General features: G+C 43.2%; 1 protein-coding gene across 2 annotated transcripts in view; it reads right to left on the bottom strand.

Moving 5' to 3' along the window:
- The window catches only part of WLS (Wnt ligand secretion mediator), a 127,235-nt gene extending 110,123 nt beyond the window's left edge, over window positions 1-17,112 (bottom strand). For both annotated transcript variants that reach the window (XM_049879553.1, XM_049879554.1), the window contains exon 1: window positions 16,766-17,112. In XM_049879553.1, coding sequence (XP_049735510.1) covers window positions 16,766-16,871 — 106 coding nt within the window. In that variant the 5' untranslated portion in view covers window positions 16,872-17,112. The remainder of the gene's footprint in view (window positions 1-16,765) is intronic.
- Window positions 17,113-20,066: the final 2,954 nt, after the last annotated feature.

The following is a 20,066-nucleotide window of genomic DNA, read 5'->3' on the forward strand; positions in this document are numbered from 1 at the left end:
CCATAGCAAAAGAAAGAAACAGCCACTGTAGTAGGAGAGGATTCCCTGGGTGGTACAAATAGTTAATGGAAAGGTTGGCAGTTCAAATCCACCCAGAGATGCCTCAGAAAAAAGGTCTGGCAATCTACTTCCTAAAGGTTGCAGCCATTGAAAACCCTATGGAGCACAGTGCTATTCTGAAGCACATGGGGTCATCATAAATAAAAACTGACTGGACAGCAAATGTTTTTCTGTTTTGTTTTTTGTTTTCTGTTAGGAAGGACTATGTGATGACATGCTGACCCAGACTAGGAGGAATTCCTGTCCCTTTCCTCTCACTGCCTATTTCCTCTCCATCACCACCACCTCCCTTTCCCCTCACTCTGTGCCAACTCCGTGCCCCCTCCCAGTTATCCTTCCCTATCCACCCCCCCTCACCCCCCACAAAGCTGGAACGTCTGGCTAAGAAAATCCAAGTCCAGCTTTTGTGTCACTTTCCCCTTTGGCTTTAGCTCCCTTCCCTCTCAGCTTACATCTACTTCTTAAATCTCTGTTCCTGCATCTCTGCCTGGCTCCAGTGCAAGTCAACAGGCCCGGCTCCTCTTTGCCCGCAGGCACACATTTAGCACGGCAGGTTTCTGTGCCGTTCAGGAACCTGGAAGAATGTGTGGATGAATTCATTCCCACCTACCAGATCCACAAGCTGAACACAATGGAATGCAGAGGTGGCTGGTTCCATTTACTATGCTTTCTTGCCAAGGGAAATTATAAAAACTGACGTCATAAATACATTATCGATCTCGAAGAACAACTGTAAATAAATCTGCAAAATTCTTAGGGGAGAAACTGTGAAAGATGAGTTTTCCTCTTTAAAGGTTTTACAGAAAATTCAGCAAACTATGTGGTCTTCTGGAGTCCCTGGATGGTGCAAATGGTTAACACTCTCGGCTGCTAACCAAAAGGTTGGTGGTTCATCCAGACATGCCTCAGAAAGGCCTGGCAATCTACTGCCAAAAAATCACCCATTGAAAACCCTATGGAGCACAGTTCTTCTCTGACACACGAGGTTAGGATGAGTTGGAGTCTACTCAACAGCAACTGTTTGTTTTTTTAAATGCGGTTTTTCTAAAAGAAGACCCATCAAAACAGCCCTCATTGAACAGAAGAAACATTTAATCCTTAAAGACAGTAAATCACAAAATTTCCATCATCATTCAGTATTACTGTTGGAAGACTCAAATTTTGGAAAGGCATGCACACACGAGTCTGTGTTCCCTTCTCCCACCAAATTTTACTAGCCAGTATTCACAGTCAGACACTGTCAGTTCTCTGCGTTTATGGCCAAATACAGACCAGACATAAAAGCTGATTAAGGAACCCTGGTGGCACAACAGTTAAACACTCAGCTGCTAACCAAGAGGTTGGCAGTTCGAACACACCCAGCAGCTCAAGAAAGACCTGGCAATCTGCTCCTGTAAGAGATTACAACCTAGGAAACCCCGTGGGGCAGTTCTACCCTGTCACATGGGGTCACTATGAGTCAGAATCAACTTAACAGTACCTAACAACAACAACCCAACAGTTGATTATCGCACCAATACCCATTGATGTCTAACCCATTCCAACTCACAGTCACCCTATAGGACAGAGTAGAACTGACCCCGTCAGGTTTCCAAGGCTGTAATCTTTACAGTAAGGAGCCCTGGTGGCACACTGGTTTAGTGCTCAGCTGCTAACCCAAAGGTCAGGAGTTCGAACCTACCATGGGAGAAAGATGTGGCAATCTGCTTATATAAAGATTATAGTCTCGGAAACCTTTCGGGGCAGTCTGACACTGTCCTATAGGTACCGCCTCGACAGCAATGGGTTTGGTTTGGTTTAATTGTTTCAGAAGCAGACTGCCATACCTTCTCCTGTGGAGCAGCTGGTGGATTTGAACCACCGACCTTTCGGTTAGTGGCCAAGCACTTTAACCAGTGCACCACCAGGGCTCCTTAGCGCACCAACAGGCATAGGTAATAAAACTTTCCACCAGTGGCAGGAGCTTCAGTTCAAATCATTTTTTTTTTTTTTGGTAATTTTATTGTGCTTTAGGTGAAAGTTTACAGTTCAGGTTAATTTCTCATTCAAAAATTTATACACACATTGTTTTGTGATATTGGTTGCAACCCTCACAAAGTGACAGCACGCTCCCCCTTTCCAGCTCAGGTTCCTTGGGTCCATTTGTCTAGCTCCTGTCTCTTCTTGCCTTCTCGTGTTGCTTTTGGATAGGAGCTGCCCATTTGGTCTCATATATTTGATTGGACTAAGAAGATGTTTCTCACGTGTCTCATTTTCTGTTTTATAGGCCTGTCTAATCTTTGTCTGAAAAGTGGACTTCAGGAGTGGTTTCAGTTCTCAGTTAGCAGTGTCTGGGGGGCATAGTCTCAGGGGCTCCTCCAGTTTCTGTCAGACCAATATGTCTGGCCTTTTTTCATGAATTTGAATTCTGTTCTACATTTTTCTTCTGTTCTGTCTGGGACTCTCTGTTGTGATTTCTGTCAGAGTGGTTGGTGGTGGTTGCTGGGCACCATCCAGTTCTTCTGGGCTCAGGCAGGTGGATCAGTTCAAAATTTAATCTCTTACTTCTCTGGGCTTTAGTTTCCACAATGTAACAGGAGACAGTCCCTTTCTCACTCCAAATATTGTAAAATTTTATAAATCTAAGCAGTGAGAAGAAACCCTGGTGGCAAAGTGGTTAAATGCTATAGCTGCTAACCAAAAGGTCTTGCAGTTTGAATCCACCAGGTGCTCCTTGGAAACTCTATGGGGCAGTTCTACTCTGTCCTATAGGGTCGCTATGAGTCAGAATTGACTTGACAGCAACGGGTTTTGTGGTTTTTAAGCAGTAAGATACCTTCTTCCCAAAACACGACAAACCATGAAGGTAACACAATCTTTTAAACCCAATTATTAAAAACCAAACCCCCTTATTTAAATTCTATAAAACTATACAGAATATAATGTAAAAAATCTCAGGACAGACCTCAGAGTTGAAACATTTTAGCTACCTCTGCAATAGGTACAAAAGCCAAGGCATTTATCTATTCATTTATTCAACAAATATTATTGTGTTCCTACACTGTACTACTGTGGGAGCCTCTGCAAGTAGAGCAAATTTAGACCACCTTTGCTCTCATGTTAGAGTCCCTGGGTGGTGCAAACAGTAAAGTGCTCAACTACTAACCATAAGGTTGACGGTTCAAACCCACCCAGCGGTGCCTGGAGATCTGCTTCCAAAAAATCACAGCATTGAAAACCCTCTTGAGCGCAGTTCTACTCTGTACACATACAGTTACCATGAGTCAGGATGGAATTCCATAGCAATTGGTTTTTGGTTGTGCTCTCTTGAAGGTTACAGTCTTACAGGGGTTATATGTCAATCAATACTCTTTTTTATTCATAATTTTTATAATACAGCACTCTAATTCCAGGTAATGTTTCAGAATTGGTTAACACTTTATAAGGAAAAACAACATTTTTTCTTTCATCATTTTTTCCTTGAAGCTTGACTTTCAAGAGCTTTGTCATTTATGTTATATCTAGAAGCGAAAAAATTTCCCAATGGATGACGACTCCAATTTTATAATGTAAAACAGAGATCAACGGGGATGTGCTTTGCAGCAAGCATGGACAGAATATGTCTCTTCCATATAATGAGAGATATCCATTTAAAAGTCTTGCTACCTGGGCTTATCTATGCTATAAAGAGCCTCCAAATACTGGCCCTCCATTTATAAGGACAAACCATTAAAAATTCAGCTTAAACCCTGGTGAAAAATATCACTAACTGGATCAAGAAATAAGTTAATCACTTTACCCAATATGTGAATGACATGCTTCCTGGACTGTTGGCTAGCATGGATTATGCCTAATAGGAAGGCTATCAAGCAGGTTGCTGAGTTTCTAATTTTATCTAATCCATTAAGAGGCAGAAATAACCCACCGTGGGCCTAACCAGCTATGGGATGACACACACACATACACATACACAAACTTTAAAAAATCAATTAGTGGTGGAGGGTGCTAACATACATTAATCTAACACCCATGTGCAGCTCCCATGAAGCATGTAACTTACGGTCTCTCATTTAAACCCACACCCTTCTAGTGAAGCAGAAATTTTTTAAATAAAGAAACTGAGGCACACAGCATATCAATGGTGTGTCCATATCACAAAGCCAGGTTGATGACACCAAAGAGATAACACAGCAGATCATACCTACTGGTCAACCATAAATCCACGTGACATCAGCTAGAACCCCGACCTCTGTGAATGGGAGGATCAGTGAGTTTATCATAGAGCAGAAACATCATATGGAAAATCTTGAGCTAACACCATGTTGTTGTTTCATAGACTATTTCCTAAGAATCCTACAATAAACCCAAGTCATCAATAGCCAACTTCCAAAATTACTCTATCAGTCTGCTTAGTGGGGAGGGTTAGTCAAAAGTGAAGATTCAGGGAAAGTTAATGACTTCCCTAGGCAGAGCTGGTGTCAGTACCTAGCCCTAGTCCTGACGCAGAAACATTATGGTCTCATATATACACTAAGGAGCCCTGGTGGCACAATGGTTAATGTGATCGACTGCTAAACGAAAGGTCAAAGGTCTAAAACCACCGGCAGCTCGACAGGAGAAAGATGGGGCAATCTGCTTCCATAGAGATTTACAGCCTTGGAAACCCTATGGGGTTGCTATGAGTTGGAATCAACTTGAGGGCAGTGACTTTTTGGGTTTCATATATATGCTAATGCTGATTTTGTCCAAATTCCGAACATACTGCTTCAACTTCTCCTAAATTATATTCTCTCCCTCTCTCTCTTTTTAACAGGAGAGTTGAGGTAGAGAGGAGAGTAATGAGGAAATTCTATAAGAAAAGAAACAAATGCTTTTCAGTTTTAAAAATCTTGAGCGTCTACAAGTTATCCTGTTTCTTTCTCATTCACCAGCTATGACCAAGAAATTCTACGTTCTTACTGAGTGAGGCTCTTCTGTTTGGGCACGCTCAAAGAACGGTGCTGCGGCTTTAACACCAGCACTCTCTGGAATCGGAAAATTCTGGAAAATAAGTGGGGAGAGGATGAAAAAAAGTACACTCAAGTCCCACAGTTGCTTGTCACAGCCAAGCTCTACCCTACCCCAATACCCCTCACAGTTCTGAAGAAGCTGATCCTTTATAAGTAAAGGTGTGTGTTCTACAGGTATCAGCAAGGTCCCTATGCAGTCTTTTCAAAGCTTCAGTAAAAATCTTATCTACAACTTGCCTTAGCCCAGACATGCAGGGGCTAAACTTGGAGGCCGTTCCACACAAGCCAGAACTAGCTAAACAGAACAGAGACAAGAAAGGAATGTGGGACGTGTCTTTTCCACATTTGAGGCATTCTGCTCTCGGGCGAGTTACAACCTAAACGGGAACAGATAAAATATATAAGAACCAGAGTAACAAGAGCAGGACCTCAAACAGGCCAGATTGGCACTGAGAGAGAACTGGATTTAATAAAATCTGGAGGCCAGCTTTTTGGTTGTGATCACCAGAAGGCAAGCACGTTAAACAGAGACTTAAAAGTCAAGATACGTTATGGCTAAAGACAGCAAGACAGACTTTCTGGCAATCAAATGGAGCAGAAAGACAGTACTTTGTGACTCTCTGCTTACTTTCAACAAAGAGAAAGGCAGAGCAGGAAGAATTTGCAGTGTAATACTTGCACCTGGAATCAAAAAAATATGCTTCTCAGTCAGAAAGGTTAGGACCCTCAACATTTGAAACCCTATGTTGGCAGTATGAATTCTCTGCTTGCAATTATTTTCAAAGTGAAGAAACGGCAGAGGCTAAGGATGAGGAACTGTGTTGTTTCTTTCATAAATCAGACAGAAAAAACATACAGGGTTATGTCACTTTCCGCGAGCTCACTAGACCCTCAGAATTATGCCTGCCTCAAACAGCTCCCTAAAGCACCAAAGCTAGTTACAGATTCTTAGTCAAAGAAAGCCTCAGACTGATGAAGTCTTAAAGCACATGAACGGCCCTTCGGGCTGGATAAGTAAGGGCCATACTGCGTTTTTGGTTTTGTGTGGGTCTTTTTTTTTTTTTTTTAAGAGTTTTAAATTTACAACCTTTCCCCAAGCAAGAGGAAGGGAATGTACCACACCCTCAGCAAGCAAGGCAGGAATTTAGGTGTTTTTTGTTTCTTTGCTTTTTATTCTGTGGTGTTCCTCAAAATTCACACAGAACAGCGTAACACTTTTTACAACTCTGTTGCTCTACAAGAAATTAGCTAAAAAATATTATCATACAAAAGCAAGAAGACATTAAAGTTATTGCTATTTACTTTTCAAATAGCAGGAAGTTAATAGAGCCGTAAGAACTTGGAGTTAGGAATTTTCTGCACATTAACTCTGTGGCCTCAGATAGAAATCAGACTATCTTCTCACTGAAATCCAGAAGAAGATGGATCTTTGGAGCACTGACTGGCATTAGAGCCCAAGTCCAAGCCATGGCTCTACTTCAAATTGTGTAAACTGAGTCACTTCTTTCCCGAGTCCTCTTAAAATGCGATAGAACAAGATAGGGTCTAAAGCCCTTTCATCTTTACAATTTAATACTGACAAGCTCCACAGCTTCCATTCAGGCCAAACACCACCAAAGGGTACAGCTATAGTGTACTCAAATAGCTGCACTCATGGAAAGTAATAAAATCACATGCCTCCAGAGTGGAATGAAGAACCTGGCGGTACAAAAACTGCTCAACTGCTATCGAAAAGGTTGGCGGTTCAAACCCACCCAGTCGCTCTGCAGAAGAAAGACCTCGCAATCTGCTCTCATAAAGATTACCTCAAAAAAAATTTTCTCGGGCAGTTCTACTCTGTCATATGGGGTCACTATGAGTTGGAATCGACTCTATGGCACCTAACAACAACAATAGAGTGGAATTAATCGGTGTATTAGCCTATGATGTCACCAAAGAAGGTTACTGAGGTATGGAACAATTTCCCTATCTCCCAGACATTCTTCTTCTGGATGGAAACTTTTTTAATAGCTTCCCTATCTCTTCCTTTGTCTTCATGTCACCACACCTACTTCTCTCTGCTGCAAGTGAGTTCCTGTAGAAAATCGTCCCAACTGCTGTGGACTTGAAAAATGGCATAACCAAGCTTCGTTATAATTGTGTATAAAGTGAAAGCAATAGTTAGGCCCCGAGTAAAAGCACGTGGGATCCTCTCAGAAGTAAAATCGGCACACTTTGGGAGAATGACTCGGGCCTGCGTTCTTATTCACTCTCAGCAACAATACTGTATTAACACCTCCAACCTTTGAAAGGCTTATTATAAGATCCTCAGTTATAACATGGGAATTTATCTTAGAAAGCAGAATGGCTGTAGTTTCAAACCCAAATTCAATCATTTCCTATTCCTTCCGCCCCGACAGATCCAGGGACTCAGCTCACTGCTAAAGCCTGAGTCTGGAGGTGTTTACCCAAGAAAAATAATGGATGATCAAAAACATCATGTTGAAGTTTCCCCAGAAACACAGAAAGAAAAGTCAGAGAAATGGATATGGGACTAAGCAGATGGTTTCTTTCCGTGAAAAGCCCTTCAGAAATCACATCTCTGTTGAACTAAGTTCACTGAGGCATCCCAACAGATGTCATGTCCTCCAGATAGTAGATTCCAGTGATACTTAATCCTCACAACAATCCCCCATGAATTAGGAGGGCCTGTCCCAATCACAGAAACCCTGGTGGCATAGTGGTTAAGTGCTACAGCTGCTAACCAAATAGTCTGCAGTTCAAATCCGCCACAGGCTCCTCGGAAACTCTATGGGGCAGTTCTACCTTGTCCTATAGGGTCGCTATGAGTCGGAATAGACTCAATGGCACCGGGTTTGGTTTTTTTTTTTTTGTCCCAGTCACAGTTGAGGGAGGGAGGCAAGAAGTATTTTTGACTTTCTTGGGATCACTGAGACTACAGGTTATCTGCAGAATCCTAGCCAAGTTTTTCTCCATTACACAATGCTGCCTTGAAACCAAGAACTCTCTCTCTGGAAGGGGGTCAGCCAGGATCAGTTAACCAACCCCCAACTAGCTCTTACAAACTTGGCCTTATTAACCTTGAGCTTGAATAAAATGGAGTCTGCCATTTAAAAACTGTAAACTTCTTTCTAAAGAAAAAGCCAATGTAATAACTTGCCCTCTTCTCATAATTACCTCTGTTTTCTCAGAAATGCGTACTTGTGGACAAAGCCTCTGAATTAACTCAGGATATTAAAACGAAGTTTAAGAAGGGCCTATAATTCCTGTGGGTCAGTGAAAAAAAGAATGCCCTTTGCCAGGGAATATTAAGAGAATGGAACAGGAAGGAGAAAGAGAGAGCTGAACTTGAAGGCCCAAGATTTAAACAAGAATATGGAATAGAAACACTAACTCAGTTTGTGGAGGAGGGGGATGGGTGGCATCAGAAATAGATTTTGGAAATCCAGGTACAATCTGTGTCCTGAAGAGATGGTCTCATATGTTCACAACTGCACCGCCCCCCGCAAAAAAAAAACATTGCTGTCAATTCCTATTCACAGGAGACCCTATAGGACAGAATAGAACTGTCCGATAGGGTTCCCAAGGAGCAGCTGGTGAATTTGAACCGCGAACCTTTTAGTTACCAGCTTGAGCTCCTAACCACTGCTCCACCAGGGCTCCTATGTTGACAAAGGCTTCAGTTTTTCTTACCTACCTTGAGTCCACATCCTACATCTATCTCCCTTTGCTCAATTCCTCCCCCTGGCATTCAGCAACTCCATGGAGGACCCAGTTTACACTATGCCCAGAGGACATTCAGTGGGTCAGTCATTTCGACAAGTTTTTAGATACAATTATCAGCTGTCCTGTGCTGACTTCTTCTCCAAGACCATTCATATTAAACTGACTTATATTACAATTTCTTTTGGTGAGAGTTGGAGTATAATTTTCTCAGGTTCAGCTCTCCCTAACATGGCCTGCTAGTACTGGTCAACATTCAAAATGTCTGATATGAAGAGTTGGTTTAGGAAATAACTAGAACAGTGGTCAATAAGCATGCAGTGATGGCAGTGAGTGGTTTGGGGAAGGAATAAAAACAGAAAGAGGGGAGACTGAGCTTTCGTCTTCCATTAAATCTGTATAGAATCGGTTTTACCACACGCCACCCTTTATTTCCTACGGAAATTGAAGGGACAATGGGAGGACAGGAGAATTAGGCTTAAGAGCATGGCTTAGGAGTCAGTCAAGCATCACGGCCTTGAGTCCCAGCTCTTTTACTTACTATCTCCATAACTTCAGAAAAGTTCCTTAAATGAGCCTCAGTTATCTGCAAATCATGGAAAGTAGCAATAACTGCTTCTCTGGGTTGTTCTGAGCATTAAATGAATCAACACATGTAAAATGCTTCCCATAATCACCCAGTAAATCCTCAAGAAGTAATAGATCGTAGTAAGCCAAGTCATTCTCTTTGTTCTTATTAACTGCTATCCAGGCAGCCCTTGCCCCACAGCAACCCAAGCACAATAGAACTAAATGCTGCCCAGTCCTGCACCATCCCCAAGATCGGTTGTGGATCAAACCAAGTAATTCTCTACTAGGCAGGCAACAATCTGATTATTGCTTTCTCTCTCCTACAGGATTTAATTACAGATTGAATGTGTGTGTGGTGGAAAGTGCGCAGGAGGGCAAGGGAAGGGGGAGGTGGTAGTAAAAGGCTAAAGAACTTCAGTGTCTTTCTCTGTTCTCAAATACATGAGATACTCTTTTCTGTAATTTAGCAATCCTTTCACATTAGCCCTATTATGAAAAGGAAAATGGAAAAACACATCGCCATCAGGTTCAGAATTTCAATGCCTCAAGCTCCTCCTCTCCACTCCTACCCCCATCAGGGCAGTTTCTCTGGAACTCTCAATATCTGGCGTATTTGTCTATTAAGCCACCATTACAACACTTAAGAGAAGAAATAAAACCTAAATGAAAATACACAACCATTCTTTCATGCCTTCACAACCCTACTAAAATTGAGGGCTGCAAATCTTTCAAACGAGGAAGTTTATCAGCATTTTTTCCAAAGAATAACATGTTCTATTTACAGTGTCAGTGCGGCTGTCCATCAGCGCCTTTGGTTTGGAAGGCCCTCATTATTATGCATGGATGTGTATATAAACAAAAATTAGGCTTTGGAGAACAGAATTTTCAACTTTCAGTAAGAGGTTCGTCTCTCTACTGCTCCACCACCGCAGCCGACAGTCACCTCTAAAATCCTCTCCACTCTCAGTTCTCTTGTTCTCGCCTCTTTCTTTGATAGGGTAAGTTCAGTCTAATATAACTAGGTAATTATGTTAAAACCACCCGCTTGAGAAAAGAAAATCGAGTAATCTTCCTTGGAGTAGCAGAGTCTCAAACACTTTATAGTTAATGAACTCGGCTGCTCAGCCAATTAGATGATTCATACAATTATGGGGACTGGTTGGAACCTGTAAGAAGTAGGTTAGACTGGCATATGCAGACTTCTTAAAAGGTGTCCTCCCTTACCCTTGGCAAGGCACTGCCTTGGTATTTACAGCTGGACTCCAGGGTGTACATTATATATGTATATATTTTTTTTCTTTTGATATGTTACTTGATAATCAAAAATAAGGTACACTTTGTTATGACTTTCTGCATTCAAATCATTCTTATTCAGACTAAAAGTCAAGGTTTGGGAAGGTGGGTGGAGGATCAGCTAGTGGTTGAGAATTCTGGCTCTGATATCAGATTCACTAGAGTTCGATCCCAGCTTTGATCCTTACTAGCTAGGTAATCTTGGGCAATTTTACTAGACCTTTCCACACCTCAGTTTACTTATGTGTAAAATGGGCACAACAGTATCAATTTGGCAAGGCTTTTCTGTGAATTACACTAGATAATGTCTGGCACACAGTACATATTCAAAACATGTTAAACATTTGTTACTTTTATTAATATACCCATTTCAAGATATGATATATTAATATAATTATTTGACGGTTTAATTAGCAGAGCTTCTAATTTCAGATGTCCTCCAATTTCCAACAAACGAGTGACAATTAACTTGATGCTAGAAAACCTCATCATAGTAAGTCTTTTGCTGTTAAAACCTGGATTAAGACGGGCTCTTTGCTACAAATGGATCCCCTAGTTTATCCAGGCTCCAAGTCCCCTCTTTTCCAACTCCCAGTCAGCATTGCAGGCCTATTCTGGGCACATAGTGGGCTTGAATAAATATTCTGCATATTAGGCAAGTAGCACAACTGAGCTCTAAACTAAGGACCTTCATACAATCTCAACGAGTTCTAAAATCTCCATAGAAACATCTTTATGAGGAAGATAGGGTAAGAATATCTTTCCCCATATACGGATTAAAGAAAAATTCTAAAGGCCAATTTATTGTAAAATGTCAACTAGCTAAGGAAGACTTTTGAGTCTAAAGTTGGGGGTCTCAAAATCCTCACAAAGCCACACATAATATTATCATTTGAAGGAAATGTTCCTCACTTATAATGGAGAAAAAAAGGAAAATTCCAACAGCAAAGGAGACAGGCCTTACTGAAAGAACAATCAGATAAACCATGTAAAAAAAAATGATTACAGATTGTTACCACAAACTCAATTTTGTTGCAATAACCAAGTAGATAGTTAAGTTTTGTTTGTTTGTTTGTTTAAGTTAAATAATACGATTTCAATTAGTACAAACATTTGCCAAAACTTTACAAGAATTTGCGAGGTTGCATGGTACTTGTACAAACCACATTAGTGGTGGTTAACAAAGAGAAAAAATGACATGGCTTGAGCGAAATATGAAATTTCACAAAGTAAAAAGCAGAATTAAATAACAGAACAATGTGGGCTAACATCATCCAAAGACCAATTCATTAGTGCTTTTTAAGGTTCCCACCAGATGCTCAAACTCTGCAGAATTACAAAATAAAATAAATACTACGATAAGCTTAAAACCTAATATATTAGGAAGCAAACTCTAATATACTATACATAAACTTAATTTCTTAAAATTCTGCAATTCCACAAATAACAAAAAAAAAAAAATTCACACGAATGGACTATAATCAAGGCCAGCAGTAATTCCTCCTTCAGCAATAATAGAACAATACTACGGATTATACAACGGAAGGCAGAGAAATCCTGGAAACAAACTGAGAAATAACACACACACACACACACACACACACACACACGCTTCTCAGCATTAAAAAACAAAAAAAGGCCTCTACATAAGTGAGCTTTTGAAAGAAACAGCAACCATTCCTAAAGAAATAAAAATTGGTGATTTATTGATACTTATTTGGAGTCTGGCTGTGAAATATCCTCATTTACGGGTATTCTTAAAACAATGCACTAATTTTTTATTCATCCAGTCCTGATCTTCATACCCTAATAGTCTTAGGGCAGGTGGGAACAGTGACCTGCTTTCTCAACCATTATATCCCCCTCAGACATCACTAATTTGAGGCTGAGAAAATTGCACATAATGGGCCAGGGATTCAAGTTCATGATTTTTAGTTGGCTGCACTCTGGTTTCAGGCACATAGCCTCTTTCCCTTCCCCCCTCCACCACCCCTGCAGCTGCCTCTCCGTGAACTAAACTGACCAAACGTGAAATCAAAGGACCTTTTTAAAAATTTTCTGCAGGCTTATTTTTAAGGAGGATAAAGATTAAGCTACATCTTTAAAAATACTTTATTTTCTTTCAGGGGTTCTTAAATGTTTAAGCGCATTATAAATACTAAAAAAGTTAGCTACTTAAAAGGCTTTCTCAATAAATACATAGGAAAACAATCAGATGCATGATTTTATAAGCACTCGATGTTTTTACAAAAGCATGGCTTATATAATTCAGTGAATTTTTAAATATCCCAAATTCTACCGTGTAAGATAATGCCTTCCAGAGTTTTGTGCAAAACCCCATTAAAGGTTTAGCAGAATATAGATGCTGGGCATAAGGAGAAAGAAAAAAAACCTTCATAAGAAGACTCCTGGCATAAGAGTATTTAACTTGGATACACCAAAACCCAGTTGCTCCTATTTGCTTTATATCTAATGTTTGAATCTCCATCAATTCCAGAAGGCTGTAACTAAACACCAGTCTAAATGTCACGTAAAACTGAAAAAGTCAAAAAATTTTAGAACTAAACTCATTGCCATTGAGTCGATTCTGACTCATAGCAACCCTATAGGACAGAACAGAACTGCCCCACAGGATTTCCAAGGAGCAGCTGGTGGGTTCGAACTGCCAACCTTTTGGTTAGCAGCCAAGGTCTTAACTACTGTGGCACCGACTCCTTTAGAATTAAAGGCACCTAAAACTCATTAATCTACCAACGAGATTGAAGCCTGTTAGGTTAACTGACTTGCCTGGACGGCACATGGTTTGTCATTACTGTTTGGGAGTTGTTGTTGTTTGTTTTTATTCCGCGTGTGTGTGTGTGTATGTGTAGTACTCAGACCCTTACAATCAGAAGCTTTACCATTTAGATCCTGCCCTTCCCAAACTGTCATGTTTATCTTTACGAGGAAAAACGGTAACGACAAAGAAGCATTTTCTCATCAGTTTGAAGTAAAGATTTCACTTCCTCACTTGGCCTACTGCAAATGTGACTAGAGAGACAATCCACACCCACTGACACCAGACTTCTGAAGTAGCTGGGGACTCGAGCAATGGAAGAGTTCTCTTCTCAGTGAGTAGAGTGGATAAGGTGGCTTATGAACTTTACTTTGACTTTCTAACCTACAAACTGGTCCTTCAACTACTTACTGATTCTACTTGCCCCTTTTGTTGAGGCTCTATTCTTTGCTCAGTTTCATCTGCTTTCCAGGGAAATTTGTGTACTAGGGATATTTGGTGGGAAAACATCTCACTTACCTTTTGTTCAGTTTTCTTCCCTAGGTAGCATACCCAAATTCCTAGATTTGTTATAGAGAACAAAAAAGCTACTCTCTAAACGGAAAAGATGAAGGTAAAGTCACTGTTCAAAGTGACATGGACTGGATATAATCTGTTCAGTCTTCAGACTAGAACTGGGAACACAGCCTCTGCAATTAAGGACAGAGGGAAGGCTAAGCAGTTTCTAATTACCCCAAGAAATGTTACATAAATATTTTTCTTTTTCACGAAATACTGGAACTAAAGAAGTTGGTTTATTTAGTTATAGTTAAGGAGCCCTGATGGCCTAATGGTTAAGCACTGGGCCACTAGCCAAAAGGCTGGCAGTTCAAACCCACCTAGCCATGCTCTCTGGGAGAAAAGACATGGTGAGCTGCTTCTGTAAAGACTGCAGCCAAGAAAACCTTATGCGGCAGTTCTACTCTGTCACATGGGGTCACTACAAGTCAGAATTAACAGCACACACAACAGTTACAGTTAGGACCTGTCACTGACTTTTTGAGGTAGTTGTCAAGTAACCATGGTCACTAATCAAGTTCTCTGCAAACACAACTCCTGGCACCACTGACTCCAGATAGAACTCCCATTTGAACAAACAACTGTGCTGACCCTAGGGCAACTCTAATGTCCAACAGCCATTCACAGGTGCCCTCGGACCTTCTCCACAGAACTAGGATTACAGAAATTATACTAGTTCCAGAAGTGTCCTAGGAAGTCTGCAACACTGGATAATGGGCTCTTCATGGCTAGATCAGCTTTAGAAAAAGAAACACACACCAACAAACACCAGGCAACTATGTATAATGGTTCAGGGCTTGTGCAAAAACCTCAAAGAGGATGAAGGTCAGACAGGGATAATCGGCCAATTTAATTCTGAAAGCACAAGGTGCAAGAAATTTTAATTATGGTCTGCCACTGAAATCACACAAGATCCAATGGCATCTAACTGCAACTGCTCATCAAGGGAGACGAGAGGTGTAATTGTGACCGCTGCATAATCACTGTGAGGGCACAGAGAAGGCTGCCTTCAACTCCCAGCGAGAGGAGGTATTAAGAGCCTCGGAAAAATCCAATATAGGGAAACATGGAGATAGCACGTAGCCAAACAGGAGCTAGCAGCACGAAGGACAAAATCAGTGCGTTTGTGTGTGTGCACGTGTGTGTGTGTGGGGGGGGGGGTGTGTTGTGTGTGTGTGGGAGAGAGGGAGAGTGTTTTGAGGATGAAGGCTCCGGAAATAAAAAGACCACGCTGTTTGGCTCAAATTGAGGACACAAGCTTGGAAAACTCTCAGCCCCTTTCTGCTTCGTGGATACATACGTACACAGAGAAAAAGGCACCATTTCCTGAAATTTCTCTCCTCCGTGAGGCTGCTTCTCCCACTCTCCTTTGTTTAGAACAATTAGCTTGGATGTTGCAGTGATTGCAGTACCAGACTCCCTTTAATCTGTGCCCATCATACTTAAGTCTGGAGACAAAACACCACTCACAAGACTTGAGATGCCCAAGTCTGCGCAGCTCCCGCGGCCACGCCGCCCGCCACCACCACCCCCCCGCCGGTCCCCTGCAGTCCAAGCCGCGCGAGCTCTCACAAGGAATACCCGGAGAAGGCCCCTCGGTGGACTCTTTCCATTCCTTAAACTTTAGCAAAGCCGTGAAGTAAGGATACTGAACCTCCCACCCGCGCCCGCTGCGAAGTTTGCGGTGAAGTTTGTGCCGGGATGTCCTAAATCTTGGGCGCGCGGGGGGGGGGGGGATGCGGGGACGGCGCTAGTGTGGAGAGCCGGGGTGGATGAATGGAGATGGAGATGAGTTACGAAGAAAGCAGTGAGTTTTTCCGAATGGAAAGTCCATCGAACCATCTTCACCCGGAAGCCTGTTTGGCTCCGAGGGGTCCGGGCGTTGCACGCAGGGGCAGGACGCCCTTGGGCAGGCGCCGTCGCCAAGAGTAGGGAGCTGTCACCTGCGGGGGGCCTACGGGGGCGGAACTCTCCTGGGAGCCAAGGAAGGACCAGGGACTCCACTCACCAGCTCCGGGGGCTCTAAGAAGTGGGGGAGGGGATATCCGCGAGACGGCAGGGGGCCAAAAGCAACACCTTTAGGGTACGCTTTTCTCCTCCGATCTCTCCAACTTCCCGCGGCGCCAGCCAAGGACTTTCTTCCACTCCACCCCAGCCCATCCCGCCCCCCGGTCCATGGCTCAGACCTGTCGGCGACCACGGAGGGGATGGGGAGACGGGCTAAGAATACGAGGGCACAAGGGTCGCGACCCAAACTGCAAGGCCCCACCCCACCCCCCAGGCGAGACGACCAAATGCAACGTTAGACATGCAACAACCGCAACCCTGAAACGGCTCCGGATTTATGCCGAGCGCAGTTCCTCGACTCTTCTGTTGTTCCTAATAAAGTCGATTACGCTGCCCCCCGGGAGTTGATTGGAAGGAAACGAAGAGGAAAAGGGGGACGCGGGAAAAATGCACGGGGTCTGGAGGGGGGGGGCGAACAAACAACTTTGTAACCAAGCGCTTCCTTGCGCGATCCGTCGCCATGCTTAAGATTCCCACCCCCACTACCCCCCTCCTTCCTTTCAAGTGGATACTGAAACTAGGCCAAAACTTTTTCCCCTCCTTTTCTCTTAGCCACTAGACTGGATTGTGCCCCACGGAGCCCCATGGAGCTCTGCTTTCTTAAGCACAATAGCCGGACTAATTAGATCATAGAAGCAAGGCAGTGATACTGTAACAAGTAGCCCAAGAGGCAGAGGGAAGGGGCCCGAGAAGAGAGAACAGGGGAAAAGTTTGCAGCTCTACCACTTACCAATCAAGCCTCCCACCAGAAAGGCGATGGTCTGGAACACCAGCAGAATCCCACCAACAATGCACAGCTTCTTGGTGCTCATGTTTTCTATAATTGCCCCAGCCATTTTTGCGCCCCCCCTTTTTTTCCTCCGGAAAATCAATGTTTCAGGGTGTGCTTTTTGCTCCCTCCCCTCTCACGCTCCCTCCTCCCTCGCCTCCTTTTTGGGCGCTGCAAAACGTAAGGGGTGCGCGAGCGGAGCGAAGACCGGGCCGGGACGGAAGGCGCCCGCACGGATTCCCCCAGCGCAGCCGGCTCGGGCTCCCCCAGTGCCCGGAGCTGTGATTGTGGCCGCTCCGCCGCCTGTGGACGCTTAAAGGAGCAGGGAAGCGGATCACATGACGCCACCTCCCTCCCTTTCTTCCTCCCTCCCTCTCGCGCTTCCACCCTCCCTCCCTTCCTACCTCCCTCTCTTCCTCTCCCCCTAGCCCGCCAGTTCGGGGCTCCAAGGGGCTGCCGGCGTGGGCGCCCCGTTCCTGGGTCTGGCAGGCAGCCTGTCCCGTCAGGAGCTGATACCGTTTGGGGATTGTTGTTGGCAAGTGGGTTCCCCCACCCTTCTCTCACACGTTTTTTTCTAGTTCCCGAAGTGCGAGATTTAAATCGACAGTGGACAGCTTCTCAGACCTTTAACTTACGCAGTGAGTTTAGAAAACGGTCCCCATCCCCCACCCCCAAATGCTAGAACTCTCTTTAGGAAAACGGAGAATTTAAAAAGCGACCTAATAGATGTTTAAGTCAAAGCGCAGAAATGCGGAATAAAGTCTCAGCTAGGCGCCCTTCAGTCGAGCCCCAGCCTCGGTTATTGGGCTTATACCCAGCTAAGCGCCCCACTGCGCCCCTTGAGGAATCCTGCGCTCCAGCCAAATTGGACCACTGTTCACATTCTCCCCCACCCGGCTGGGCTTCCAGAGTCTGGACCCTTTTATTGCCTTAAAGAAAACGTGTTCTACTCCATCAGAGTTTTAAACCTGGTCCCAAAATCAACTCATCTGAAAAACCTTGCTAATTTTCCACTCCACCTCCGTGTAGTATCTCCGGGAACTAAGCCCATACAATCCTGTGTTTACATTTTTACCTCCTATTGTAAGAACTTGTGTGTACACGTTTGTCTCAGCCACTAAGCTGTAAGCTCCTGGGGGATAGGGATCGAGTTTTATTCATCTTTGTGCCCCCCTGGTGCTAACAAAGTTCTAGCTCAAGTAGGCCCTCCATAAACCGTTGTGGAATGAATAAGTGAATATGAAAGCAAACCCACAGTTTGCATTTCAAAAGCCTTAAAAAGACCTTATTTGATTTAAATGGTACACATATTAAGTTGCAATGTTTGTTGTCTCTTTGGGAGGATACATTTATAGCTGTACTTAACTTCCAAAAAAAAAAAAATTTTTTTTTTTTTTAACTTCCAGGGAAAAGGGAGGGGGTTGTGGCTCTGAAGAGAATTCCTGCCCTACCATGATAGTCTAAATGTCTCGGCCTGGTTTTGCTGTCTTCATAAACTGGCCGGTTAGCCAATGCAACTAAGTTCTCCTGTTGCCCAATGGACCCTTAGTTTGGTAACCACGCCCCCACCCCAACACACAGTTTTCATCACCACCACTTCTTACAGACTTGACACCTTCATCTCCCCCATCCATCCAAATCCTCCTCATTCTTTGAGGCCAAGGGAATACCCCAGATCTGCTGCATCCTCCTCTACTCTGTTCCTGAACTTTAGTGCCCTTATAGTAGCTCCCACGCAGAGTACACTTCATAGAGGTGCTCATTTCTAGTCCCCATCTAGACTAGACACTTCTTAAGGACAGGTACCAAACTGTATGTATATAAAACTCCCATCTCCTTGGCATCTCAAAGTTCTTAACAGTTCTGTGGATGTAAAAACAGTTGCTGTCAAATCGATTCTGACACCTGGAAATGCCGTGGTATCAGAGTAAAACTGTGCTCTATAGGGTTTTCAGTGGCTGATTTTTTGGAAGTAGATCGCCAGGCCTTTCTTTCAAGGAGCCTCTGGCAATTAAAAAGAAAAAAAAACCCAAACCCATTGCAGTCAAGTTGATTCCAACTCATAGTGACCCTACAGGACAGAGTAGAACTGCCCCATAGAGTTTCTAAGGAGCGCCTGGTGGATTTGAACTGCCCACTTTTTGGTTAGCAGCTGTAGCACTTAACCACTACACCACCAGGGTTTCCCCTCTGGAGATATAGTTGCTAAATTGCTATTTACTCATTCTTTCATTCAACGCTTTATCCAACAGTCACAAACTATGCCCTTAACATTCTCCAGGTTTTCTTTTCTAAGCACCTGAGGATACCAAGATGCCAAGGCACTTGGTCTTGTCCTGAAGGAGTCCAGGTAATGAGTAGTGATTGATTACCTTTACTTTTGAGAACAGCAGGTACTGTCAGATGGGAAGAAATAGAACTGCTGCCAACAGTAGTGGTCAAAAGTGTTTGACTGGAACCCAGAAAAAGATAAACTTTCAGGGTAATTGCCTTAGCTCTTCTTTATCTTTTCAGAAGCTGACATCTTTTTTTTTTTTTTTCCCCTTATTGGAAGTAGGTTCCAGGGCATCACAAAGAGAAGTAATATGCCCTTCTCACTTCTGCAGCTAGTTAACTCTTCATTCTGTGGTCTCATCTCAGCAAGCTTCTGACTTCCACACATTTGAATAATAGTGATGCCTTTGGGTAAGAATTTCTTTTTAAGACCAAGGTATTTTTTAATGGAAGATTGTTGATAGGATTCAAAATCAAGATTTACTCTCCATTTGATGGTACATTTCTCTGGTGCTCCATACACTTCAGGCTTAAACTGGCTCCACAAGGAATATCTTGTTTAGTTGAATGGATTTATTTATTTAAAATCAATGAATTCCTCAACTCATTTTTCTATCAACTTCTACAGCACACCCCTCTGCTCCCAAACACATCATTGCAGAGTGACCGACCTAACTTGTTCGGTTCCAGTTTCCTCATCTGGAAATGAGAGGCATGAAATAAATTACTGGTTCCCCACCAAGGTGATCCCATTTCATTGGATCTGTATTTCTGAAGGGGACAAAGCATTGTCGTTGTTCCCATGCTGTCAAGTCAATTCCAACTCATAGCAACCTGATAGGACACAGTAGAGCTGCCCCATAGGGTTTCTTAGGCTGCGCTAAGAGTCAGAATCGACTCGACAGCAGTGGGTTTTTTTTTTTTAAGCTTTATGGGAGGAGATCTTTTCTCCCATGGATCCCAGGTCTTTCTTCCAGGTCTTTTTTCC

Source organism: Elephas maximus, chromosome 3 (genome assembly GCF_024166365.1).
Source record: "Elephas maximus indicus isolate mEleMax1 chromosome 3, mEleMax1 primary haplotype, whole genome shotgun sequence".
Lineage (NCBI taxonomy): Eukaryota > Metazoa > Chordata > Mammalia > Proboscidea > Elephantidae > Elephas > Elephas maximus.